The sequence below is a fragment of the Pelmatolapia mariae genome, linkage group LG10_11 (genome assembly GCF_036321145.2).
Source record: "Pelmatolapia mariae isolate MD_Pm_ZW linkage group LG10_11, Pm_UMD_F_2, whole genome shotgun sequence".
NCBI lineage: Eukaryota > Metazoa > Chordata > Actinopteri > Cichliformes > Cichlidae > Pelmatolapia > Pelmatolapia mariae.
Genome location: NC_086236.1, coordinates 50598592 through 50625899, shown reverse-complemented (window position 1 = coordinate 50625899; position 27308 = coordinate 50598592). Strand labels below are relative to the sequence as shown.

Here is a 27308-nt window from a genome sequence, read left to right as displayed (position 1 = left end):
ACAGGAAATACAAGGTGAGGACTTTTATTTCATTGGTCAAGAAGAGACACCCGTGGAAGTCAAATGAATTAATCTTTTGTCCTGCCTCCCTCTCGGCACCCCCAACCAGTCACGGCAGATGGCTCCCCCTCCCTGAGCCTGGCTCTGCAGGAGGTTTCTTCCTGTTAAAGCTGTTAAAAGGGGTTTTTCCTCTTCACTGTCGCCAAGTGCTTACTCATAGAGGGTCATTTGATTGTTGGGGTTTTCTCTGTTTTATTCTACGGTTTTTACTTTGCAATATAAAGCACCTAGTGCTATATAAATATAATTGTATTAGATTAATAAATAATAATAAAAAATTTAATAATAATTAATAAATTGAAGTTGTAGCGGCCGGCAACTGCGTGAGTAGGCAGAAAATGAGAGATTCAGTTCTGTCCATACTTACACAAGTAATCAACTCCCCCCAGGGTCAGAGAGACACTCCCGTGCATGAACATCATTCTAAACATTTTTGGTTTTATTTTTTATTGTTTATCACTATCAATTGTGTTGTCACTCAGTGTTGTGCCCATTCCCTCATTATTGTCTATCACTCTCATGTAATGTCACCCTGTCTTTATGTCTTCTACTTCAGCTGCTCAATTTCCTAATGGAGATTAGGCTCCGTTTTAACAATAGTATACTGGATCCTGTAAACGATGTGGAGACTAAGAGAGCAAAGAAATCAAAGGGAAGCTAAACCAATGACTCATGCAAGTCACTATACTAAGACCTTTGAGTGTACTGAAAGAGAGGAGCAGGAGTGTGGAAGTTTGTCAAAATACTCAGAGGGCCACTGAGGTGGTCCTCGTTCCCTCCTGCAGAGAGACTTCTTTAGACCACAGGAGGACAGAGGGGCTGGGGAATCAGACCCTATTGTGCCTGGCCTGGACAACCGGGCTAGAGAAGTGCTTGGCACTGGAGGCCCTCTGCACACATGAGCGAACACATTGAAAAGACATCAGACTCAGATGGGAGGAAGAGGCAAGGGGGCAGGAAAAAAAAGAAAAGAAAGGAAAGCAGGATTTTTTATGGTAAAAGCATTCAGATCTAACTAAGTGGGCATTTACTGAACACAATTAGATTTAGTCATACAACCAAATTTTTTACAAATATTTATAAATGCAACTTGTCGCAACCGAACCCAGTTACAGTTAGCCAGTTACAACCAGGCTTACTAATTGGGTTACTGGTGATTGAGAAAATTGCAAGATAATAATCAAAAAACCAAACAAGTATTAGAAAAATGCAGGTTATAATGGAATGCCATTTTGCTCTTCAAATGTTGCAGTCTCTCTTGCTTTTTTCGATAAATGTTAATGCTTTTCAAATTTAAGGGTTTCCTTTCAGTCTAACTGTCCATAAAGTTTGTCATGTTTCCATCAAGTGTTACTTTTTAGTCAAATTTCTTCAGTTTTATACAACTATAAGAGACCATGTAAACTCTAAATGTGAATCTAAATTTGCTAATTTACTATTTCTGCTCGTCACACAGCATTTTGTGCTTTATTGGCACTTAAATAATTAATTCAGCTTTGAATAAAGGAACATTTTCATTTTGGTTACCCTATTGTCCAGTAAATGAAAGCTATCCTAGCTCATAACATTAACATATTACGACTCTGTGGGGTACAAGGAAGGCACAGTAATATTTCATGTGAATATTCTTAGTGAGGGGTGACTGAACCTTTTCAATCATCTGTGAATCAGTTGCACACAAGGATTAAGAGGTGTTTGATGTTTTGATTGATTTAGTCAGGGCATGGGTTTCACAGTCCTGACTGAATTTTCAAGGCATTGATTAACTGAAAAGGAACAGAATAAACCTGTACGTATATCTTTTGTTTTTTAATACTCTTCTTTTAAAACAGAAGCTCTTTTTAGTTATTCATTCTTCAGACATTTTACATTTTGTGTCTGAAAGCGGCTACCGTTTCCCTGGGGACCAACGTCAAAGATACGGCGCCACATCTTATCACATAGCTGGAACGTTTTGGCGAGCTTTAGCCTTTTTTATTTTTCATACTTCCAATGGCTGAGACATAGCTTGCAGTTTTTATATTAATGTAGAGCATGAATTTTATACATATCTGGATTTAAAATTATTAAAAATAAACAAATACAATTGCAATTGTAATACAAAAACACAAACATTACTTTAATATTAATAATTGCTGTTAATAACCGTGAAATGATAAGAAACACACACGCACACATATATACATATATATATCTGTTATATTTCTGATCTGTAATATTAGGGAAATATTACAGATCAGAAAAAGGGAAAAACACATAAAGACATCCCGTGTACGCTTCATGAACTGCAGAGCAGACACCAAGAGTTACTGGCCGTCCATGACAAAGTACAACAAACAAAAAATGACAAGGAAAAGAAAGTTTGAGAAGAAAAATATGAAGAACTGGAAGAAAAGCATGAGGAAAAGCAACAAAAATGAGAAAAACTGGAGAAAAAGTGTAAAAACCTTGAGGTGCAGCATGAAGAGACATCTTTTTCCGAAAGATGACAAACCTCACAGCGCAGAACAAAGATCTGCAGGAAGTGTGCCTAAAAAAAGAAGAAAAAGCACTTCAAGTTTTTCCAGAAGAAAGACTCTGTTGCTTCTGCAATTCAGCCTGGATAAGAGTAGCCCAACAGGGGCAAATCATACAATAAATGACGCAAATAAATTCACGGCGCTTCAGGATCTTATTCAACCTCAGTGTTGTTTAGAAAACCCAAAGACACAAGAAAGAAGCATCGTTCAGATTAGCTGCATATTAACTTAAAATCTGACGCAGCCATCCAACACAATCTCAGTCTCCATGTCTTCTCCAGGGAAAATAATTATTTAATCTTCAAAAGGAAACATAGTGAAGCTTTAGTCTGGACCCCAGCGAGAATGTGTGAAATAAAAGAGTGTCTTTTATCTGTACCATTCCTTTATCATACTGCATCCGACCACAGACCTTTGTCATGGTAATGCTGTTAGTCTGCTGCACTGCTGGTTCCAGTCTGGCCTGAGGGACTTGTTAGTTAGCAGCATGAATAAGGACATCCCTTGGCATCCCCTCCGCCACAATACAGACCCTTCTCCAAAGCACAGGAGAGAGTTACACACCTGCTCCTTAACACAAAACAAGCAATGAAGCATCTTACTCTGTTTTCCCATGAACTCTCAATTACACATTAAGCTTTAAATTGGACACTGTAAATTATGAATGTAATAAAAATCTAAATGGAATTTGTGCATCTGTTTCTTACAGTCCAGAGAAACCTGAACATAGTTGCTAGTAGTATTTGGCAGTCGTAACAAGTTATTTGCTAACATTGCAATAATACTGAACACAACCAGAGATATGTATGTGTAAAAAATAGTTTTTTTTTAAATGGATTAATACTTCTTTATTTTGGCAGCTCCCGTATGGGAACACCACAGCAGATCATTCTCTACCTCTTTTTACTCTGTCCGACTCACAGGATGATTAATCTGAACTGCATGCTTATCTGAACTTGTAAGTTATAGAATTAAACTCTTTGCTCCTCCAGTCAGTGGCAAAATTTCCAATCAAATTGAACAAGACAGAAACTGAATGTAATTTCATACACTTCTCCGTCCACTTTGCCTTACCTGCACTTTTTGTCACCTCTCTTCTGAACCTATAATACCACTTTAAGAGCAAGTTGATTAACGTGTTAATGAGATTATTAGCACTATCGCCGCACTTTCTACATTTCTCTTTACATATATCACCGTAGAAATAATTTTACCCACTACACTGGCACTTTAAAAATGAAAACGCATCAGAGAGGCTGAAAACCGCAGTCGCAGCGATGGTAATTTCAACTTTCCTTTTGTACGGTGGCAGAACAAAATGTGACTGACATGTCAAAATGACAACGCTTTGTCAATAAAGGTTAAGGTCAAAAGTTCTTGTCTCCATCATCACCCCCCCAGTCCATGCTGATGAGGTTCTTCCGGATAAAGACACTCTATGTCTTAAAGGTCTCTGGTTTAGCTCAGACTTTGGCAGATTCTGCATCCCAACTAAACCCCGTGCAGACGACTTCAAAACAAACTCAGGGAAGGCAGTGAAAGATCAGAACCTATTATCCGCTCCTCTCTGTCCCTGACAGCTTGCAAACAGTAACCCTCCTTTGACGCTGTCATAACCTTTAGGAAAGACGAGGCTTGTTGCCGAAAAGACAAACGGATAATCGATTAGGCTCAGATGGCCGTGAAGTAAATTTGTTTATTTGAACTTGAATCTTATTTTGAAAAGAATTTGATGTTCTTTTTGTTCTCGTAGCGCATCTAATTCATTTTCATCTTATTGCACTTTGGGTAATCTCGTCCATTACAGACTTTTTGTCCACAGCAGTATGGGGTCTCTTCTTTTACTGCCCATGCTTTCCTGTTCTCAGTATAAAATGCAGACTTATGGCTTTAAATTTTCTCCTCCTGGCAGCGATTGAATCAAATGCATACTTGATGATGTGGCTGAACTCCTCTATCCTCGAGTGGCTGAATCCTTCTCTCACCCACGGGTGTGATTTCCAGTATCCAGGCAGCCCAGTAGGGCCCAAGCAACCCAGCAGGAAAGCCCATCAGCTTTTCATCCACTTTTCTTGGAAAGGACCTCTTTGGTGATAAATGACAGTGTGTGTGTGCTGAATAGTGCTTCTGGTTTGACCCTCAAAAGGGACCTTCTCTTTTTTTCATTTCTTGTGAAGAGGGCTAATTACCATGTTCTGTAGAAGAGCTATTGAGGTCTTATTTAATTTGAAGGCAGCAGAGAGGATGAGATAGGGGAGGAGGGGGGAAAACAAGCCTGTAAAATTAATCTTTTCTCTCAGGTCCTTTGGCACACGGGATCTGTGATCAAATTTAGGCTCCCACTGGACACTAATTTAAAATCACATTAATTTGGGCTTTACTCAATTTTCAAACCTGCGTCCACTCCATTATCACATGCATTTTGGGAATCTGGATTCTGCAGAAGGAAAAATGAGATGATTTCACTACAGTTTCACCAGCTTATTGCATCATTGCATAGCTCAAAGTGCCAGGTGCTCTTTAACCACACCAGCCTTCTTTTTGAGAACTATTTGAAGCTCTATGTGCACCTACTGTGAAATGGAGAGGGGAGATTTTGGCAAAGTATTTAATTAGTACTGAGGGGACTGGAGGATGGTGAAAGCAGGGATCAGGTGTCATGGATTTACAACAATGTCTTCCTGGCAAAGTAGTGCCCCTTTACTGCCAGCTCCTTTCAGAAAAAAAGAAAGGGGGGACGGGGAATGTGGGACTTACTTTCTCATTAAGCAGCTAAAGACAAAAGCTCTCAAAGTGACCTAAGGAAACATCTATCAATGAATGTGTGGATCTTTTACTGCTAAACCGTCAGCTAAAGGTGTTCATGGTATGTGAATGCTTTCTGTATTACTGTACATTTCCAGGGGTGTGTAATACAGAAAGCCTTTTGTCCTATAAGACAAGACAGCGAACCTTTGAATCTGCACTGGAGTGTTCAGAGGTTAAATAACTTGACCTTCAGAGGTCATTCTATTCAATTAAGCCACTCTCTCACTGGCCACAGTGACAGGCTTTTTTTCAGTTTTTCCCCCCTATGACATCGTCTACTTCTTTCCTTTTTTTCAAACACCAGTTGCATAAATTTAAGTTGTAGAGGGCTGGGGGTCAGAAGTGGGGCACTGTTGTAGGAGTTGAGGATCACTGAAAACCTGAAACACATTCAAAGCAGATTAAACAGCCTATTTTTACCATCACAAGACTCTTCATGTGTCATTAACACAGGAAGGTCTTGAATGCTGTTGAGCACAATAGAACAATGACTGTTTAACCAAAATTGCACTATGAAAGATTTTAGTAACAGAATATAGCCGTGTTAGCTGTCAGAAGACAGAGGGACAGAACGCTCCTGTTACTCATAGCTCAACCTCACCACATCCACTTTTAATAGACCCAACACAGCAGTTTCACATTATATGTTTTAATGGCACGTTTTAGGTTATTTACCCATGGGGTCGCCACAGTGGATGGCTCTCCCTGTTTCATTTACAACAGATTTTACACCGGATGCCATTCCTGATGCAATCCTCCCATTTATCTGGGCTTTGGGACCAGCACTACGAGTAGACTAGCTTATGACACTCCCCATATCCTGGCTATGTGGCTCCTTCCGGTCTTGAATCAGGAACATATTATTACTGTATATGTTGTAGTAATGCTATCAAACAGCTTATATACTACCAACTATTGGTCAGTCCATGCTACATCTCACAAGATATTTCTAAAGATATTCATTACCTCCATTAATATGGATGAATCCTCATGGTGATTTTCATACTTTTGCGTTGGGTCCAGATTACCTTTTTTGGTTTTGTGAGGGTATTTAATAAGTATTGAATTAATTTAGGAAAAAGAAAATAGTGATTGCGCCTGGTTTGATTGACAAAGTCTCAGCAAAACCAGAAATATTTCCAGCAGCTACAATAATTGTTAGTTATCATGGTTATTAGCATGTTAAATAAAGGCTAAGATGCTGAAGCTGTTAGCATATGATAACATTTAGCAGAAATTAACATTATTTAGACCACTGGTTTGACTCTAGACCAGTTTTGTGTTGTCTGGTGTTTAGTCTAAAGTGAAAGTAGATTATCAAAAACGGTAATCTTGGGCCGAGCAATGTGTTTCATTTTAAAGGGATAAAAAAGGATATTGCTTATTTTAATCGATTGTAACTCTTTGTTAACGGAGTTACGTTGTCGTTCTGAGACACAAACTGAATAAACCAGGACTCGGCGCACATCTCATGCAAAACAAACAAAGTTTACATTGACAGCTTCCAAGATATTTCTACTCACGTGTAACGCAGTAGGCACTTCACACGAGAACAATTGATATTGATTTTATGATATAAGTACCTGTTCAGTGGAATGCACATTAACATTCCTGCTGCTGTTAAGATATTGCAGTTCATGGCAACACTGGCTGAGAAGTGTGGCTTAGGCAGTAGGCTGAGTGGCAGGTATCTACATGTACGACTGAGTGGATGTGTACAGGTGAGACAGAGTGAAAAAGAGTGTGTGTGCAAGGTGCATGCATGTCTGCATTTGTAGAATTAGTCAGTTGTTTGATTGTTTGGTTGGCTGGAGAAAGATAGAAGGAAAAATGATAAAGAGGGCAGAGCTTGGCCTTGTTACTAAGGTACTCGCATAAATGCATGTGTTTATGTATCCCGCCTTCACATCATTTCCAGACATTTTTTGGCGTTACCTATGGCATTGGTAATGTTTGAAGCAATACCAGAAATGTGTTAAAAACATGGTTGCCCAGATTATTCACCTTAAATGATAAGGATGTATTTTTGTAATGGCGTTGGCATACATAATGCTTGGTGTATTGCATTTCTAAGGCAAATATTGTGACTTCCTTAAATGGGGCATGATAGAATTTCACCATAGGGGTCTTTCCTTGCTTTCCCATGCCAAAAGCATAGAAATGACTCTGTATTATCTTCCCGTTGCTCTCTATTTTGTGTTTGCTTCCAGCCTCTTTGTTTACAGGGTTGAGTTGCAGTGGCTGGAAGTGAGTTGAAAAGTAATCTGAGATGTTTTACAGTAATTAGTTGTCTTTGTTGCTGCTGTGGAGACTGCTGCACTGCCTCAGAATGGGGAATCGGGGACTGCAAGGGGGTTGGGGTGAATGTGTAAGTGGGTGGATGGCAGGGTGGGTGTGGGTCCCTTCTTTTGTAGCCTGCACTACTCTCCCTCGCCGTCGAGAGAGGGAATGGGCCGAGGCAGCTGTCACTTACCATGTGAATGTTTCAAGGGCGACCCAGGGGTCTTTAGAAAACTCTCCTTTTTTTTGCCCCCCACCCCATTTTTCATGAAGAAGCAGCATGGAGTTTCTGAGCCACAGTCAGACCCAGAGGAGGGGCTTTGTTGGATGAGAAGGGGGAGAGTGAGAGAGAAAAAATAAGCCTGGGGAAGGTAAAGGGGGCACTTTGCTGCCAGGCTGCCCGGTACAGGAGCAACCTGAGCATCAGCAGCACTGGTGAGAATAGCGCTGCCACGCCGTTATATGGAACTGGCACAATTTGACCTCAATGTGAAAACTGCTCTTGGCTGGGAACTGTGGGAGTTCAACTGAGCCGTTGGAATACATTGTCTCCATCTGGGCGCACTATCCCATCGGTGGCGTTAACAAGGAAAGAATTCCTCCATCGCAGCTCCCACAACAAAGAAGAAAGGGAGAGGAGCAGAGCTGGTGGGAGGAGAAGTGAAGTGACGGGAGGGGAGGGGAAGGGTGCACTGTGAAGGGAGAGGAGGGCATTGTTTGCCTGTGACTGTGGGCAACGGAAAAGCATGAGTTATCAGGACATGTGTGAGTGTGTTTAGAAAGTGTGTTTGTATGCAAGCATGTGTGAATGAGTGCACTTGATTGAGTGTGAGCTGGAGGGAGCATGCATGTGTATGCGTTCGGGGAGCCTTCAGTTCAGGATGTTGGAGGTGGGAGGCCATTCAAGGGATGCTCAAACAAAGCTGGATTTTTTTTTTCTATCTTTGTCTTCTTTTTGAACGGTGATTGAGGAGTAGCTGGATTCCTTTACTCATGCTGTTGGGCTCGACTGTGCTTCGGGGTAAGTGTAATTCACGTAAGCTTCTAACCGCCAAAACTGCCACTAAGTCAGGGCTGGCCTAGAGAGACTTTGGTTTTGCACTTTGCCGCTCAGGGATTAAACCAAGAAGTCGTAACAGTGAGAGATCCAACTGAAGGATTTTCTGCATTTACTCAGTTCAAGAGGCAATAAAATATTCCAAAGCATCAGTGTGAATGGATCATTCAAATGTAAGTACATAAGTGTATTTTATTTAGTTCAGCTATTTATTCTTTGTAAACAGTCTCTCAATTCCTTGTATGCAGACATGCCCCTTTTACAACAGATACAACTAGCACATTGTATTTTATATAGTAGTGCTGTATTGCACATTTAGAGGACAGTGTGCAACCTTGTACCATATCCACCCTAAAATGTTATGAGTCTCATGGGTGAATGCACAGCTGCCATCCCTGATTAGGGACCACTACAATGATTACTACTTCAGGACCTCCCTCAACAGAAACCAGCACACAACAGTGACACAACATTAAGGCTCTACTGTTCTGATTGATGATTATTGTTCGCCACTAATTACCAGTCCACTCGTATCGAGCTTATTACACCAAATCAGTGCATAAATAAGATTAAAAAAACATACCATACAAATATCCTCTATATGGTATTTTATACGCTCATAATGCTTACACACATATAAATGAATATTACTAATTTTGATGTTCGTGTTTTTATGCTATATACAAGTCCCTATACTATAGTCATAATCCAATTCCTCAGGAAATGGACTGTGGTCGTGTATCATAAATCACAGCTGAGAGCAGAGAGAGGGCCATTTGAATTAAGGGCCATTTTAAAGGTGGTTAAGTGATGGGATGGTTAGGTCAATATCAGTTAAATAGTAGAGTGGCTCTCTGGTTGCCTGGCTCCCTTTCAACTACCATTGTGCAAAAAGGTGAGAGGTGTATACCAGATCCAGGGATGCTGAGAAGAGATTATTTCATGAAATAATGTAGGTCACTGTGTTAGTACATGTCCTCCTTAAAAACTGAATGATTTTTTGGTTTTTTTCCACTCTATATCAGGTCTAAGGAGTCAAGGCAACATAATGAGAATAAGAATACGTAAGCCTGTGTATTTCAAACAGAATCTCCTTTTTACTGTAGCATGTGATGAAAGTGGTCCACTCAGCATATCCTCACACAGTGTGCTGTGAGATCACTGTAAGAGCAGCCGTGTAATTTAGTAAACGACCACACATGTGGTGCGGTAACCAGAGAAGGCACACCCTCTCTGCTGAATTGTTAACCCATGTGGACAGAGCCACAGACACTCTCTCGCTTCCTCGGGAGACTGCTGGGCAGTGATCTGGGCTAACTGGGTAATCATTGATCTTGAGGCTGGGGCTTTGTCTGGGCACTACTCTCTGATCTGACTGTGTATTCCCCTGTGGTTTCTTGACTGCATCATCTGCTCAGCAGAAACATGCATGATGTAGGTAATTGCTAGCTTAATGCACATGGAGGCATCATACCAACATAGGTCATATTTAGATTCCCATCCTGTTAAACACTGTCAGATTTCATCTTACTACAGTGATTAAGCATATGTAACTTTAGCTCCTTTATGGGTGGGCCAATCTGAATGAAACTTTTCACAAACATCGTCACACATACAGCTATATATATAAAAAATAAGAATTGAGTCAAAAAAACAGGAGAACCAAATGAAGGACTTTAAAAAGCCCACCTAAGGCAGATTTTTGCTTGTACAAAATACATTTATACACCCAAATAAGATCTGATTTAAATTTGTTTTGTATATTGACAGTAGAGAGAAGTTCTCCTTGGCAGATTTTTTTGTCTAAGAAGCTGCAAAAATAGAGAAGCTGCATCTTCAGCATAATTTTAGATTATGATTATAGATTATATACAGAATAACTGTCTATCTTTATAGCACTGTACATCTACATCCTCCGCATTCTCAGTAGTTTGAGGAGCCAACATCCCAATTTCCTCTTTGATGACCCATAGAGGCCCCCCACAGATCTTTAGTCACCAAGCATGACCTGAAATGACCTGTAATAATTCTGAATGGACCAGTCCAATCATGACTCAGAGGGAGGACCTAACCTCAACAGCACCCCTCCCTGTGCTATCCTGATGGGCTCACCTCAGCTCCACTAGACCGAGATAATTACTATCACCTTTAACCTTCCTGTTAAAACAATGACGGCACTGAGCTGAGGGACAGGCAGACACGCTAACACCGTAAAACCGTCACTCATGTAGTAATTTTGATCAGGTTAGATGGTGATCAGATCATTTTTGGATTCAGAATTCTGTAGTAGTAGTGTGGTAATAGTAGAGAGTCAGGCTTCAGCTGGTGACCTTTATGGAAAACTATCAGCTTGTGTAATAACAGTGTATACTGTAAGGTATGCTACTGATTGGTGTCTGTTACACCAACAACTCCCCCACTACTCTCATGCCGCTTAGTTTTCCTGCACCTCCTCTTGTTGTCACCCTCTAGAAAGGCGATGTCTGCGTGTTAATGGCTGTCATATTTGATCAGATCCTTAGCGGCTTTCCCAGGACTGAGCTACAGAAAGCGCTGGCTGATTGCCACTGCTTTTTCTGTGCCAGGCTCAACAGTGGGATCCTCGACAAGCCTGTCACATTGATTTCTAAGCCCAGAATATTTCAGTTGGTGATGTGACATAGAGGGGAGTGCGTGTGTTTGCGGGTGTTTATGTGAAATCTAGACAAAGGGATGGGGAGTATCCTGGCCAAGTATCTCTGATGCATTTTCCTATGGTCCTTCAGTGCCAAGAAAAGGGCAACACTGGCAAAGAAATGTAGCAAATGGAGAATGTGAGACACTGATTTACTTTATTTGTTAGCAGTTTTCTGGACATGTAAGCTATGCAAGGAGTAACTCGTGCCTTTGGAACTGGGAAGCTATGCCTTTAAAAGAAGTATTATTTTGTTGATTCACAAAACGAGCAACTATTCATTGCATGATGACCCCCTTGTCTTATTTTAGGTAGCTGAAGAAACTCCCGCATGCATGGCCGCTGGCCCTTACCTCACCTATTACCTCATTAGCCACTGGGCTGAAGGATTATGGGCAACCTCATCAGCCGGCCCAGCTGCCTGGGCCAGAAGTCCAAGCATGTCAGGTCAGATGAGGACTTTCTGAAGGAGTGCTACCAACGAAGAAAAGAATGGCAGCCAGCAGAGCAACATGGGGAGGCCAAAAAGGAAGAGACTTTCAAAGACAAAGCCAACGATGATGCGAGCAAGGAAAGAGAGGTGGAGAGTTACAAGGAACCCCAGGAAATTGATCTTAAAAGGGAGCAGGGAGCTGAAACTCCCATTTCAGATAAACCCCTTCACAGCTCTCCTGCATCAACAATCAGGAGTACCAGTACTCTAGAAAATGCTTGGCAAGGCAGCCCGTCTCCCATAAAAACCTCTCGAAATGGCACTCTGACAAGGAGGACAGTACCTCCTGAGTTCGCCAGATCACCTCTGGCTCACCCAGAGAAAACCGCTGCAGAGAGGAGGGCCAGCTTCCAGAGGAGAGACTCTAGAGAAGGAAGCCCCTGGTCCTGGAAGACTGTGGCATCACGTGAGGTCACAGAAGTGACAGAGGTGACAGAGACAACTGTAACAGAAATTGTGGAAGTGACAGAGTATCCACCAGGAGATAAAGGAGGGAACCCCATTGTCACCAGAACCGTGAGAGTCTTGAATGGTGTCGCGGAGGAACTTGCAGAGGTTGAAAAAAACATGACTCTCAAATATGAGAAGTTGTATCTGGTTTTCTTTTCACTCTTTCCATTATTCTTTCTATCCTAGAACTCTCTCTGTCTGTACAAGCAATATGATTTTTGAGTATTTGTATATCAAAATTTTTATGAATTGACAAAACAGTAGGATTGTCTTTACTTTGCAGCTCCAAAGTTCAAGCTCAGATCAGGATCCCACCCTGGATAAATGGAGGGTAGGTTTTACCCATATCATATTTCTGTTGTAGTTAAGCCGATTATATTTCAGGTGAAACAACCTTGTTTTAAAGAAAACATTTTTTATTCACAGTTAAGAAATTGATACTGATATGTTGTGGTCTTTTGTCAAGGGAACAAGATCTGCCTTGGCACTAAAGGATGTTTCTACAGATTCTGAAACATTTCTCCAAAATCTGGAAGCTTTGCTTAAATGGGTCAAAGAAATAGAGGAGCTCACAGCAAATCAGAAACCCCCATCATCAGAGGTGAAAGTGGTGAAAGCACAGCTCCAAGAACAAAAGGTTTGTTATGTTCAGCATCGCATCATAGTTTCATGTTTCCACTGAGTTCTACAGTGGGCAAAAAGAATTACATATAGGAAGATGTCCTGAATCCATAGAAAATGCTCTAGTGCTTCCGTTTTAAGGTAAATCTGCTCTATTCAGCAGTGAATGGGTGGTGTTTATCACCACAATGAGCTTCAGTAAGTCTTTGTCTACATGTCCTGAGGGCATATAAAAGCAGGGAAGTCTCTCACCTTTCAGCGGGAGTCACACCCATTGTGCACTTTTTGGAGGAGGTGAAACCTGTCTGGTTCTTGATAATGTAGGTTTGTGAAACAGGACTCCCCCCTCACTGACTGGCACAAAAACAGGAAGAAAAACAAAAAAAGCAAAAATAAAAAGGGAGGCGGCTTTGAGAAATATTAACATTAGGTGCAAGCAATGTTGCTTCTCAGAAATCGTACATAAAATGTTAAGAATAGGTTTTCTGTATAGCAGTATCAATAGTGTTTGTGATTCCACATAATATCACTTCACCTGAGATGTTCAGCTGTTTCACAGCTCTTGCAGCGTCTCCTAACAGACCGGAGGCGTAGTATAACCTCCATGATGTCAGAAGGCACTCAGCTGGTGGAGGCCCATGTGGGAGAAGAAGGGGAGCAGGTAAAGGTCAAACTATCCACTCTTAATCAGAAGTGGGAGGCCTTACAACAGGAAGCAGAACAAAGGTGAACCACTTTTACTATCAATATTGATTTGACAAGGCTGTATCACGAGACAAACATCACTCACTGATTACGGGGACTTTCGTAGGAGGGCAAGCCTGGAGCTCATCCTTCCCAGGGCCCAGCTGTTCCAGGAAGGAGTGGACAGCTTGCAGCAATGGCTCATATCTATGGAACAGACTCTAGCTGAACTTCGAAATGCAGAAAGAGTAATGCTGCATCTCACAGAGGCCTCCGACCGGGCCAAGGTTAGAAATCTAAAACGAATGGACTGCCATGCAAAGTAAAGGTGGATTGTATTGTTTAAATAGAAGAATAGATTTTACAATACATTTTAAACACTTTTTTTCTTCCTTTAGGCTGTTGTTGAAGAAATTCAAGTTAGAACTGCTGAACTAGGGAAAATACAGAAGTCAGGTCATGAGCTAATGGAAGCGTTATCAGGTAATGTTTACATACATCTTTAAATTAGTTATTGTAGATGGATGTATTAATAGAAGTTCTGCCCATGTCTGTCCCTTGTCTCTTGTTTGATAACTCCTTCATTAATCAACACTATTATATGAGAAGACTGAGATGTGATCGTTGAAGTCGTTCAAACAACTTCAAACCAAACACTGCACTTCGTTGCATCCTCAGCAGTACACCTGCCAAGCGTGATGCTGGTGGTTATTTTGATGAATGGCTACTGTGTAAATCTGGATTTACCTTTTCTTTCAGAGGAGGAAGCCCAGCAAGTACAGGAGAAGATGGATGCTTTGCGTATTCGTTGCTCTGTGCTGAGTCTGAGCAGTCTGGACGTGCTGCAGAGACTGGAACAAGCGCTTGAGGCCTCCAGTCGTTGTACCTCCAGCCAAGAGGACCTCAACCTGTGGCTGGGTCGCATTGAGCGGGAGCTCTTGGGGGCAGCAGGGGCACAGACTCATGCTGGAGATGCAGTATTATGTGCAGCTGAGAGACAAAGGGTAATGTTTACACATAATTAAAGGTTTTTAGGGTTTTTACAGGAAAATACCACTTGATCGCCATTGAAAAGTGGAAGTGCAAAGCTAATGTAATATGTGGGGGAAAAAAACACGTTTTCACGGGACTCTGTAAGAGTAATGTGAAGAACTAAGTACACCACCAAATTCAAAAGAACCATCTAAGCAGCAATAAAGTAATTGCTTCTATATGACCTCACCAATCTGTCATATTATTGTGGAGCTGGGGTTGGCATTTCATTTACCCAAGAAGACAATGGGACTGTCTGTTGTAGGTTTCTTGACGTCTTGTTGTCTTGTCACCTGATCTAATTTTGACCAAGCATTAGCTACCGTCAAGTCAGTGTTGTTGTTGAACAGTCTTGCTCTAATTGCACTTTCATGAACTTTAAGATTTAACTGAGACCTGAAGACTCTGAGAGAAAGCCATTAGGTTTTGTGTAATTTCTTTATTGTTACATGGTGTTTTTTACTTAAGATGTTGGAAGCCTTCAGAACATATCTATTTGTATCTGAATGATAATTGTTTTGTTTATGTGACAATACTGTGTATTTTTAACAGTTGGAAAAGGCAGTGGTAAAGGAGATAGCTTGGTTCAAAGATACAGCAGCCAAACTTGAGAAGCTGAAAACTATTGATCTTGATCCAGAGCTCATCGCAGAACAGGTCTATGAGCAAAAGGTCAGGACACACAGACACGATATATTATACAGTACATGCTACAGTTTTAAAAGCCAATCAAAGGAATGTTTGGTAACTGATTTTAACTTGATATAATGTTGCCTGTACAGATTTTAGCAGTTGAGATTCTACAACATCGGTTCAATATTGAGAAGATGGTAAAAATCACTGAAATCTTGATGACATACAGCGATGAAGGGGAAACTGGCGATCTTCGGGTACACTCTCAACTAAAATTTCATCAATGAAGCAAACACATACACGACTCGGGGGGTTTGAATGTATTTTTTCCACTGTTACATCTCCTGCAGACCCCAATTGAGGCTTTACAAGAACAATGCAACACCACCTCAGCTACCAATTCCCACGTGGTCCTGCAGCTTGAGCATGCTCAGTCACTCCTTCTTCAATTCTCTGAGGGCTTTGCTGAGGTTTCACCGTGGCTTGAAGAAACTCAGACCCTGATTGGCCAGCTGTCCCTCACCACAATTAGCTATGAGGCATTTCGGGAACAACAGGACCTTTTACAGGTAAAGAAACCTGCTTTCCCATATCAGAGTGCCAGCTTTTCTCTTCTTTCATCACCCTTTTTGTCCTGGTGAACAATGAAGTCCTTTCAGACTTTATAGCCACTGCCACTATTTTTCTCTGGGTAAATGTGCTAATCTGTTAAACCACAGTTCATTAATGTAATTTACTTCATGACAGGGTTACTCTTCTGTTGTGTCAGGTCTGTCACTGCAAGTGAAACAAAGTGATTTTTTTCAACCTTTCCCTGCTCATTTCAAATGCTTTCTGGTAAATAAAGTGCTCTCCGCATTGTTAAACTTTTTTTCTCTCTCTCTCTTGTGCTTAGGGTCTTCGGGAATCTATAGCTGAACATAGACCTTTGATTGCACGTTTATGTTCTCTGGCAAAACGCTTGTCAGAACTAAACTCCATTCAGGGGGATCAGTTCTGCCGCAAGGCCACAGAGGCCGAGGAGCAGCATAGAGCTATTAGAGACCGCGTGAGAGAGACTGCCAATCTACTGGAGGAGTCCTTGCCTCGATTCACTCAGGTAAGAATCCTTGTTTGGAAATGTTCACCAGTTTGTCCTATACTGGTTCACAGCTTAATGTTTTCTTATTCCTCTAGCTGAACGAGAGGATGACTCTTATCAAAGAGAGTCTACACCGCCTGCTCAGTCGCATACAGACACCCACCTTACTTCAAGGTCTCACGCCAAGAATCCAGGAGCAGCTGCAGGACAACAAGCAAACCTTGGCTGAGTTGTCCAAACTTGAGTTAGGCCTCAGCAGCGTCAAAACACAGGCGGATGAACTACTGGCTAACACTCGGGCTGCCGGGGACGGATCAATCGGCACAGGTGACCATTTTCTCAGATCTCCTGAAAACACACAAAACCACAAGCTGCAATGTTTTTTTATTATGTGGAAAAGTTTAAATTCTAAGCAGTTTGCTTGCCATATCCTTGTGATCCCAGCAATTCAAGAGCGAGTGTCCAGCTTGTCCCTGCTTTGGGATGAGACACATAATCAAGCTAAAGAGAGGGAAACCTGGCTGCTCAAACTCTTGGACCTTGCCATTAAATACTGGAGCGATGTCAGCGATGTCACAACTGCTCTTAATGATGCTCAGCAGGCTGTTTTGGATCTCAATGCTAGTCGAACAGACTCTGAAACAATACGTCAGAGCCTTGAAACCATGCAGGTTTGTCTGGAGACTTTAAAAGGAAGCGTGCGTAAAGAACCCATATTGTTAGAAAGACATGTTGTAACTTTTTCCATCTTTTCAACTTATAGACTCTCAGGGAGGATATAGACAGTTTGCAGGGAGATCTGGACAGTCTTGGCGTTCTGGGAATGGAGCTGATGTCAGCATGCGGGGATACCGACAAACCAGATGTCACAAAGAGCCTAGATGAAGTATGAAACATATCTGAAAGTAATTTTTTTCAGCTGATTAAACTGTGCACTGACATAAAACCATATATTTTTGCTGGCTTAAAGCTCTATTGCACATGGAACAACTTAAGCAAACTATGGAATGAATGTCACAAAAAGCTGGAGGACTCCTTGCAGATGGCACTGCATTATCAAGATACCATGCAGGTATGTGTCCAAGTGCAATACAAAACCATTTATGTGGTATGCATACATTTATAATAACATACATGTCATTATCACAACTATATCAAGTAATGCACAACATCTTTTTACTATCAGGGACTGTTTGAGTGGTTGAAAACAGCTGAGCTGAGGTCTGCAGAGGAGTTCGTGGTAGGAACTTACTTGGAGTCAGTCAAAGAACAGCTATGTGACCTCAAGGTGTGTTCATTCTCCATACTACCCTAGAACCTGCAATTACATTCATTCATAACAGCACCTTTGCCTATTAAAAGTAATCTCTTCTCTTGGCATAACATGTGTTATCATGTGTTTGCGTACGGTATCCCTTGTTTTAGGAATTGAAGCGGGAACTTTACCAAAAGAAGATTGAGATAGAAAGTCTGAACCATCGGTTTGTGTGTCGGCTGTCTCCAGGCTCAGAGCGTCCAGGCTCAATCTCGCCACTGTGTGACTTCAGACAGCGTTGGGACAGTCTGGAGTCAGAGACTGTCAACAGACAGGTAAGAAGATGACAGCAGGTAGAGCGATGCAATGCTAATGCTAATGTGGCTATTAGCTGCAATATCTGCTGTGCCACGACTTCAAAAGACATTTTACTGAAACAAAGGTGAGCTAGCCTGTAATAAATGTGTAAAAATGACCTGTTTCCAATGTCTCTAATAATGTATACTATCCACTCATCCACTCATATGTTTACAGCATCAGTTAGAGTGTGCTCTGCTGGGTCTCGGTCAGTTCCAAAACACACTGGATGAGCTGCACACTTGGCTTTCCAGGACCACTGAACAACTGCAGGGCAGCCAGCCAATCAGCATTGACCTGCAGGCATGTGAAATAGAGCTGGCTAAACACAAGGTTGGTGGTGGCCTTAATAAATACAGATATACTGTGACTAACATTTCAATCTAGCCTTTCAGTAGGCTACTTTGTCAACGCTGAAAACTTTGTGTGTATGTGTGTGTCTTGTTTATTGTATGTTTACACACTACCTATCTGAGTCATCTGATAACAGTCAGAAATAACTAACACCAGAAAACACTTAGCCGAAAAAATTTCCAAGCAATACACTGCACAAATACTATACATATGCATTAAATCTCTTCCCTTCTCCTTCTTCCTTCTCAAAGGTGTTGCGGAATGATGTTATGTCTCATGTTCGCACAATGGAGTCCCTCAACAAGGCAGGCAGGGGGCTGCTGGAGGTTGGGTCTGCAGAAGGTCCACATGGTCTGCAGTCTCGATTGGAGCATCTCAATGAAAGCTGGGAGTTTGTCCGCTGTGAGACTGAACGAAGGCAGCTGGAATTAGAGAACAGACTGAGTCAGGTGAAGACAGAATTATATTGTTACACTGGATCAGAAGTCTTTTTGATTGTAAAACAATCAGTTTATGGCTTTTAACCACAAAGTAAATCATTTATAACAAATGTTGAGCCACGATATGTATATTGTGTTGGCACAGGTGCAAGATGTTACAATGGAGATTCAGGACCTTTTACAGTGGTTGGAGAATACAGAACTGAGACTGTCCTCTTCTAAAACCATGTGGGGCATGCCGGACTCTGCAAGTGAAAGGCTCAATGCCCACTTGGTGAGGCTGATTAGAGTTTAAAATTAAAAATGTCAACTATAATCATGGAAACATACATGTGAAGATATTGGTTCTAATTCTTTGGCTCTCCTGACAGGAGTTGTGTAATGAGATGGAGTCAAAGCTCCACACCTATACAGATGTGAAGAATTCCATTCACAGGATGCTGGAGAGCAGCGGTGTTGTGCGGGGATCGAGCACCGAACACAGCTTGTCGATTCTTGAACAGAAATGGGTGTCTGTTTACAGCAAAGTCCAGGAGCGAAAGGTCCTTTAATATAGCACAGTCAACACGCTGCCTCATTGGGATTTGTTTTCAGTTCCAGTGTGTTTCTTATTGCAAATACATGTTATTATAGTAAATCAGAGTGTATGGCTTTTTTCTACAGGCACAGCTCACAGAGGGACTCAATTTGGCCAAGGAGTTTCACAGCAGTGTCCAGGAGCTACTCACTAAGATGAGCAAGTGTGAAGAGTCAATGGGGAATCTGCCTGCTCCTAGCTTTGTTCTGGACACAGTTTGTGCACAGCTGCACAGTCACAGAGTAGGTTTTATTTATTTTTTTAAATACCTGTTGTATTTTTGTTTTTACTGCTTCCAATCCAGAGATCTAAACCCTGTAATATGTATTGGCTTTTCATTTATGAAATGCTTTTATCTATACAGACACTGGTGAATGAGGTAAACAATTATGGAGAGAAGAAGACCACAGTGGAGAACGCAGGCCTCAGACTAACTGAGCTCAGCAGAAAGGACGACTGTGATGTCATTCATAACCTAATCATGACCGTCCAGGATCGATACAAAAAGCTACAGCAGCGGACTTCAGAAAGAGGAAGAATGCTGGAGGATGTTAAAAAGAATGCCAAGCAGGTATATTTCATCTCTAATATACAGAGATATATAACCTTCATCTTTCTCACGCGTGTATATGAATCTAATGTGCCACACCCACGGAGAGCTTTGTATAAAATGTTTCTATCTCATTCAGTTTAATGAATCTTGGCGCCTCCTGGTGGACTGGATGACAGAGGTCGAACAGACATTAGACACACATAAGGAGATTGCGGTGTCCCACGAAGAGATTAAGCAACAATTGACAGAGCAAAAGGTACATTATAAACATGGTGATATGCTGTATGTCAGTGATTCTTGAGATAAGGGACAAAACATCTCCGCCAGATAAAACTCAATTTTGGGGTTAGAAATATGCATACAAATGTTAACCCAACTGACTAAAAGACAAACCAGGGCAATGTTTATACAACAAAACTATGATTTTGCATTTTTTATACATATATATTTACTTTAAATGGTACAATACATTACCAGTACCTTAAAAATCCATTGTCCAGAAGCAAGTGTGATAATATTAAAATACAGAAAAAAAATTAAAAGTAATGTAAAATTTAAACATCATGGCTCTTGTCACTAAGTATTTAAGTCAATACCTTATATAATATCAAAATATACAATTGAAAATTTATTTTTACATATTTTTTAAGTGATTAAAATCGTGTCCAGAGTTTTTATCAACACCATCAGATTTTTTTTAAAGTACAAAAAAATCAGGAATTATTGTGGGTAGCTTACACTCTGAGGACCCCTTTACCACTTCCTGTTTGATACACATGCCATGAGGTCACTGCTGTGATAATTTTTTTTTTAAATTTAATTTATGGCCTACCTTTCTGATAAAACTCTGTGTCACAACCATAGTGCGTCAACACCAAAGTCGATGTAATGCAAGATTTAATTTTTTTTTTGTAAAAAGAGCTTAATTTAGGTAGATTGTAGAGGCCATAAGCAAATGATGAAAAACAAGATGTTAAAAGCTGTTAAAATGTTTTAATGGTTTTTATCTTGTTCTATTTAATCTGAACAAACCCCTAAAAACAGTCAATGATCACTGTTGGACTAACCATCAGAAACCCTTGCATTAACTTTTATCAAGTGGAAAAAAGTTAGGGTTCATCCTCCAGCTTCACTGTGTTTATGTTATGTGTGTGTTATGCTGTGTTGCTAGCGATCACATAGCACATCATTATATACCAGCTAGTCCAACTTCAGTAACCCGACAAAAGTCACTGCTGTTTAGTTTTCTGTCTTCAATTATGTTGGAATGTAGGTGGAAACCAGCGAGCTAACTTCTAACTCAGCCACACTGATCATTTCATTAAAGATGAAAGAATTTAGACAGTTTGTAACTCTCAGTGATGCCACAGAGTTCCTTTGACTTTGGGATCTGCAGCGGAGTTTGGACCTGGAAACGGCTAATGACGTCAGACTTAAAGATCAGATAGCATTTCTATTGCTTAATACATAATTGTGTTGTGAATATTCATCCTTAATCTGTATAAATGCATATGGTTCAGAAAAATTATAGCAATTACAAGATGGTACATTTCAGGCTAGAATGGCAAAGGGGAAGCTGTCAGTAGAGGAACGAAAGAAAAGGAACAGGGAGTATCAAAAAAGGAGAAAAGAATTAACGGCCAGCCTGAGTTGAAGAAAGAGTTTCTCATAAAGGAAAGGGAAAGATGGAGAAATAGAGGGAAAGAGGGAAAAATAAAGAACATCAGTGATCTGAAAGGAAGAGAAAAAAGGCAGAAGAGAAGGCTTTGGAAACAAGCACAGAGAAACATAAGGAGAGAAAGTACAGCAGGGTCTAAACACACAACCACAGAGTACTTTAGGAATCAAGGAGTAGTAGGCAGCTACTTGCTAGTGAACTATTAAGGTGTAGAACTTGACATGTGCAAAAACAGAATTGTTATGATGTGTCTTGTGATATTACATAAGTTGTTAAGGTTTAATGGTCATTTTGAAAGAAATAATATCTTGTTTTCTACTAGTGTGTCACCACCGTCAGCACCTTGTCAACTCCATAATATGGAGTTTTTGTTTACTTTTCTCTTTTGAAGAACCATATATTTTCCTCCCTCATGATCTTCCAATAAAAATACATAATTTTCTCAATAAATGTGTAATTTGCATGCTGCTAAATATGATTGTTTCTTATAGAGATTAAATACAAGCTTCTGAAAATATGTATGACTGTAACTCTAATAATAAAAAGCCAAAACAATCTTACTTTTAAACGTGGTATAATTAGTTCGAAAACATATGTGCATAAACAGTAGAACAGAGAAGCTGCTAATGGTCAAAATAGCTGAAACAACTTAATTTAAAATATATATTAAAGCATCTCTTTGTGTCTGACGGTGTTGACAAAAACCTTGCACTTCTCCAGCAAAAACATAAATTATTAAAAAATGTTACACCTGGGAGATTGTACCAAAACATGGTGAGACAGCCAAAACTTTGTGTAACAATTATATGTAAATATGTTTTTAAAAAATTAAAAATTAAAATTAAAACCTGTTTTGTCCCTAATCTCAGGAATCACTGATGTGTGTAAGCACCTTTGCTGTTCACTTATGTGTCACTCATTTGCCGATTACTCTTGTAATTAGGAGTTCCAGAAACTACTGAGATCAAAGAGGCCCATGTACGAGGCAACACTGAAGAGCGGTCGCAGTCTGCATGAAAGAGCTCAAACCTCCCACGATAGGCAGCATCTGGAGAACTTAATGGCTGAACTCAAAGACACATGGGACACCATCAGTGGCAAGTCCATGGAGAGGTACAGAACTGTATACCGTATACAACTGAATTTCTACCAATAAATGAGCCAAACATTCGCATTAATACAGGTTAATGACCAAAAAAAAAAAGCATACTCAAAGTGTTTGTGTTTTCTGTTTTCTTTTAGGCAACACAAGCTAGAGGAAGCACTGCTGTTCTCAGGAAGATTCACTGACGCTCTGCAGGCACTGAACGACTGGCTGTATAGAGCAGAACCCCAACTGGCTGAAGACGTACCTGTTGGTGGAGACAAAGACATGGTCAACAATCTCATAGACAAACACAAGGTACCCACAAATACAGTTTGGAAAAAATCAGTCTTTGCAACCAACCCACAGGACTTATTCTAATGTTTTCATTCTAAATGCAGTGTTATTCATTTACTCATTTTCATATTAGAGGGTGTAATGCAGTCTTGTACATGAGGTGTTTACTAACAGCTGTATATCACATGTATTATTAATGTATTAATGTACAATTAATGTTAAGTGCTACTTGTTGTACTCTGAATTTGCAGCTCCTTCTTCACAGTCCTTCCTCATAAGTAAAATAAAATAGTTGGTTTTAGCCTTTTTTTTCTCTTTCTCTCAGGCCTTCCAGAAGGAGTTGGGAAAGCGAGCCGGATGCATTAGGACCCTGAAGCGCTCTGTGAGAGATCTGACCAGGAGCAGCACGGCCGACGCTCACTGGCTGCAGGAGCAGATGGATGAACTGGAGGGCCGCTGGGAAGCTGTGTGCAAACTGTCAGTCAGCAAGCAGGACAGGCTGGAGGCTGCGCTTCAGCAGGTGTTGTACACGAATAGTAAAGGCTGTGGGGCAGTCCTGTGTGTGCAACAGCTGTTTTAAAAGTAGAAGCTGGAATTTTGACATTCACTATTAAATGGTGATCTGACTGTGTCACTTAATCTGTCAAGACGTAACCTTTTGCGTCTTGACATACTGATAGCTGCTGCACAAAAACTGACAAGTAGCCGTGTTTCTTTAAGTTTTGTCAAAAGTCATGAAAAAACACATGATGTGAAGCACTAATAAGGAGCTAAACTCCCCTCCTCGTTCTTGTCAGGCTGAAAAGTTCGATAGGCTCGTTCATTGTTTCATGGAGCGGCTCACCGAGGCCGAGAGGATCCTAAAATACGGGGTCATACCAGAGGAGGAGGAAGGTCTGCTTTCCTTCCGCAAACAGCACGAGGTCAGTATAAAATGAAGTTTTGTCACTCCCTGTAGAGAAATGATTTTTTCCCCCAGCTTATCAGCTTCCAGTACGTGCAGAGGACAGAGTCTGCTACAGAAGAAGCTGGTGCTGATAAGAGTTTAGTGTTTTGCTGAAGGTCAGTTAAACAAGGCTGTGCTTGACCGTAGCTGTAAGGACGTCTACCTTGAGCATTAAAAAACTCATCCAAGTCTTTTTATTGCTCCGCTACAGGAGTCGCTGTCTGCCTTGCAGGCTCAGGCAGTGGAGCTTGAGAACATCCAGTGTTTGGGTGAGGAGATTCTTGCCTCCTGCCATCCAGACTCCATAATCACCCTAAAATCGTGGATCAGTGTCACTAAGACACGCTACGAGGAAGTGAGTGCCTTTGTGCCAAAGTAATACACACAAGGTTCTATTTTCCTTTAATTATATTAAAAAACAAATAATTTGATTGTTTAGGTAACTGTTGCTATCAGTCACCAAAATGGCTTGAATGCTGGAAGACATTTTATCAATGTATAAACAGCGAGCTGTGTAATTTTCTCCCCCTCTTTTGTTTTCCGAGTCAGGTTCAGACCTGGGCCCAGCAGCAGGGCCAGAAGATCCAAGCCAGCTTGACAGCGCTGGAGACAGAGAGAGAGGAAGTCCAAAGACTGCTGGACTGGATCTCATCAGCAGAGGAAGCCCTCAGCCTCAGAGATCAAGAGCCTCTGCCTGAGGCCACAGAGCATAACCAAAAACTCATTGAGCAACACACAGTATGAGTTCTTTTTCTTTGAGAGCATGAGTTATTTACCATGTTTGCACTGCAAAACACTCAGTTTTACAACATGCTTACTGTACTCTGTAGTCTCAGTTATGGACTCCTCTCTGCAGGTATTCATGGAGGAGTTAAATAAAAAGTTCCCAGAGGTAGAACATGCCACAAAATCCTGCAAACAGAAGAGCATGTCGAAGCAGCAAGTTTCCCCAAGCAAACGGCCGCTCACCAGTAAGCCACTGTGAAAACAGCATTCTGTGCATGCATTCGTAAAGGGTTAAAGGTTGAGTAGCTCACTGCTAATGACCTGTCAAGCACATACAGTATCATTTGACTGAGATGAATGATGACTTTCTTTGTCCAGAGAGAAGGAGTGCTATGAAGTTGCAGCCTGCTATACCAGTCCCCCTGGAGCACCTTGACCCTCAGACCCCACAGCTCAGTCAGCTGGTCAGTGAGTGGCAGAAACTTTGGCTCCTGGCTGTGGCGAGACAAAACCGCTTGGAACAACACCAGCAAATGCTCAAAGAGGTCATTGTGCTTTTTGCAACATAACTGTAATAACGTTGAGAGACTCTGGTACCATTGTAGGTGGCCAAAACAATAAAAATGTTTTTGAAATTATTATTAGGAAAGACATTTTGACATTCAAAGATTTAAAAAGGTTGTGATATTTTGCTGTTTCCCACAGATGGAAGAATTTGCAAACTTTGACTTTAACATTTGGCGAAAGCGTTACATACAGTGGATTAGTCATTTGAAGTCTCGGATCTTGGACGTGTTTCGCAGCATCGACCGGGACCAGGATGGACGGATTAGCCAGAAGGAGTTCATCGATTATGTTCTTGCCTCTAGTGAGACTTTCTTACCTATAATAATCAGTTCATTGCTGACACTAATGTATCTCTCATTCTGGATTATAGTGCTTTAACTCTTTACATTAAGATCTGCATGGCTGGTGTTCAAGATAAGGTTTTGTACTCCTTCTGTAGAATTCCCCACAAGCTCTCTAGAGATGAACGCTGTCGCCAACATCTTTGACATGAACAACGATGGTTTCATCGACTACTATGAGTTTGTGAGCGCACTCCATCCCAGCAGAGATCCCTACAGAAAAACACTGGATGCCGATCAGATCAATGAAGAGGTAAGAAGAGCGTGTTCAAAAGGAATAATTAGAAAAAGTTAAACTAATGTATTCCTTATGAGGTTTTTCAACACATGCTGTCACTATCCTGCCTTCATTAGGTGAGCCGACAGGTAGCACAGTGTAACTGTCCCAAGAGGTTTCAAGTGGAGCAAATAAGTGCCAACAGATACAGGGTGAGTCGACTGTTAGTCACTGATTCAAAAAATATGCAACTTCATATTTAAAATGCTAAAATCCTCTACCACAGAGGAAATTAATGTCTTACATGGATTTCCTCTGTCCATCAGTACTTGTAACGCTGTAATATTATATTATTTAATGTTTGCTCCAGTTTGGAGATTCCCAACAACTGAGGATGGTTCGAATCCTGCGTAGCACATTGATGGTCAGAGTCGGAGGAGGCTGGACTGCTCTGGATGAGTTCCTGGTTAAAAATGATCCCTGCAGAGGTTGTAATAGTCATTATTTCCTGCATAACTAAAATACCTTTCTTTCAAAGACAAGCTGTTACAAACCATAAAGGATCAAACATCTCTTAACATTGCTTTTTCAGCTATATCTAGTTGGCCAATAATGGCCTTTTAATTTGACATTCAGGTGAATTACATTAAAAAGTGAAAGGTGAAACAAACTAATATCAAGAACTGACCAATTCATGTTTACCACTAAAAAAATCCTTTTGCAATCAAAAAGATCTACATGTAGAGCCATCAAGGCTAAAATCGGGTTAAATCTGGTCAAAAGTAAAGGTCAAATAGATGACTAGATCACAGCTAGCTGTTGACCTCGTATATTTAAAGAAAAAAAATGCGAACTTTCTGTTTCTGATGGGCTTCTGTTGTTATTTGTTACATGGTAAGCTGATTAGGACAAGCCTGTGAACATTAAAACATTATTTTTCCCATGTGGAAAGACAGAACGGCAGATTCCAGGTTTGAATCTGTTGGTTATGGAAAGACTTTGTAAAGGTCTTAATGAGGAAGAATGTATAATTATACATGTCTGTGAAGGTTCTCAGTCATCCAGGTCATTGTAGTCTAAGGAGCTTGGAAAGAAAAGCATCTGGACTTCTTTAAGTTGCTTGAAGACGTTTCACCTCTCATCCAAGAAGCTTCTTCAGTTCTAAGGGTCAAATGGTGGAGAGTCCCAGATTTAAACCCAGTGGGAGTATCCTCCCAAAGAGGGACAAAGGACCCCCCGATGATCCTCTACCTAATCACATGAGCCAAGGTGTGAAAACGGGTGTGGGTCACAATCAGCCAGGGTTTCACAATGAGTTCACCCGAAACCCTGGCTGATTGTGACATACACCCGTTTTCACACCTTGGCTCATGTGATTAGGTAGAGGATCATCGGGGGGTCCTTTGTCCCTCTTTGGGAGGATACTCCCACTGGGTCTCCACCATTTGACGCTTTTCTTTCCAAGCTCCTTAGACTATAATTATACATATTTTTTTCTTTTCACCCTTCAACCAAATCTCAACA

General features: G+C 40.9%; 1 protein-coding gene across 1 annotated transcript in view; it reads left to right on the top strand.

Moving 5' to 3' along the window:
* LOC134635429 (plectin-like) overlaps nt 1-27308 on the top strand; it is a 90622-nt gene that overhangs the window by 61529 nt on the left and 1785 nt on the right. The window contains exons 36-72 of the mRNA XM_063484814.1: nt 11197-11369; nt 11786-12446; nt 12625-12672; nt 12808-12978; nt 13522-13688; nt 13774-13933; nt 14045-14129; nt 14406-14650; nt 15231-15350; nt 15461-15568; nt 15662-15880; nt 16207-16410; nt 16488-16719; nt 16837-17063; nt 17156-17278; nt 17363-17464; nt 17579-17680; nt 17818-17982; nt 18182-18337; nt 18610-18807; nt 18944-19072; nt 19170-19340; nt 19462-19617; nt 19740-19946; nt 20065-20184; nt 22550-22719; nt 22849-23008; nt 23313-23507; nt 23785-23910; nt 24145-24288; nt 24483-24671; nt 24790-24904; nt 25038-25204; nt 25365-25527; nt 25666-25820; nt 25922-25996; nt 26155-26272. Coding sequence (XP_063340884.1) covers nt 11197-11369; nt 11786-12446; nt 12625-12672; nt 12808-12978; nt 13522-13688; nt 13774-13933; nt 14045-14129; nt 14406-14650; nt 15231-15350; nt 15461-15568; nt 15662-15880; nt 16207-16410; nt 16488-16719; nt 16837-17063; nt 17156-17278; nt 17363-17464; nt 17579-17680; nt 17818-17982; nt 18182-18337; nt 18610-18807; nt 18944-19072; nt 19170-19340; nt 19462-19617; nt 19740-19946; nt 20065-20184; nt 22550-22719; nt 22849-23008; nt 23313-23507; nt 23785-23910; nt 24145-24288; nt 24483-24671; nt 24790-24904; nt 25038-25204; nt 25365-25527; nt 25666-25820; nt 25922-25996; nt 26155-26272 — 6226 coding nt within the window. The remainder of the gene's footprint in view (nt 1-11196; nt 11370-11785; nt 12447-12624; nt 12673-12807; nt 12979-13521; nt 13689-13773; nt 13934-14044; nt 14130-14405; nt 14651-15230; nt 15351-15460; nt 15569-15661; nt 15881-16206; nt 16411-16487; nt 16720-16836; nt 17064-17155; nt 17279-17362; nt 17465-17578; nt 17681-17817; nt 17983-18181; nt 18338-18609; nt 18808-18943; nt 19073-19169; nt 19341-19461; nt 19618-19739; nt 19947-20064; nt 20185-22549; nt 22720-22848; nt 23009-23312; nt 23508-23784; nt 23911-24144; nt 24289-24482; nt 24672-24789; nt 24905-25037; nt 25205-25364; nt 25528-25665; nt 25821-25921; nt 25997-26154; nt 26273-27308) is intronic.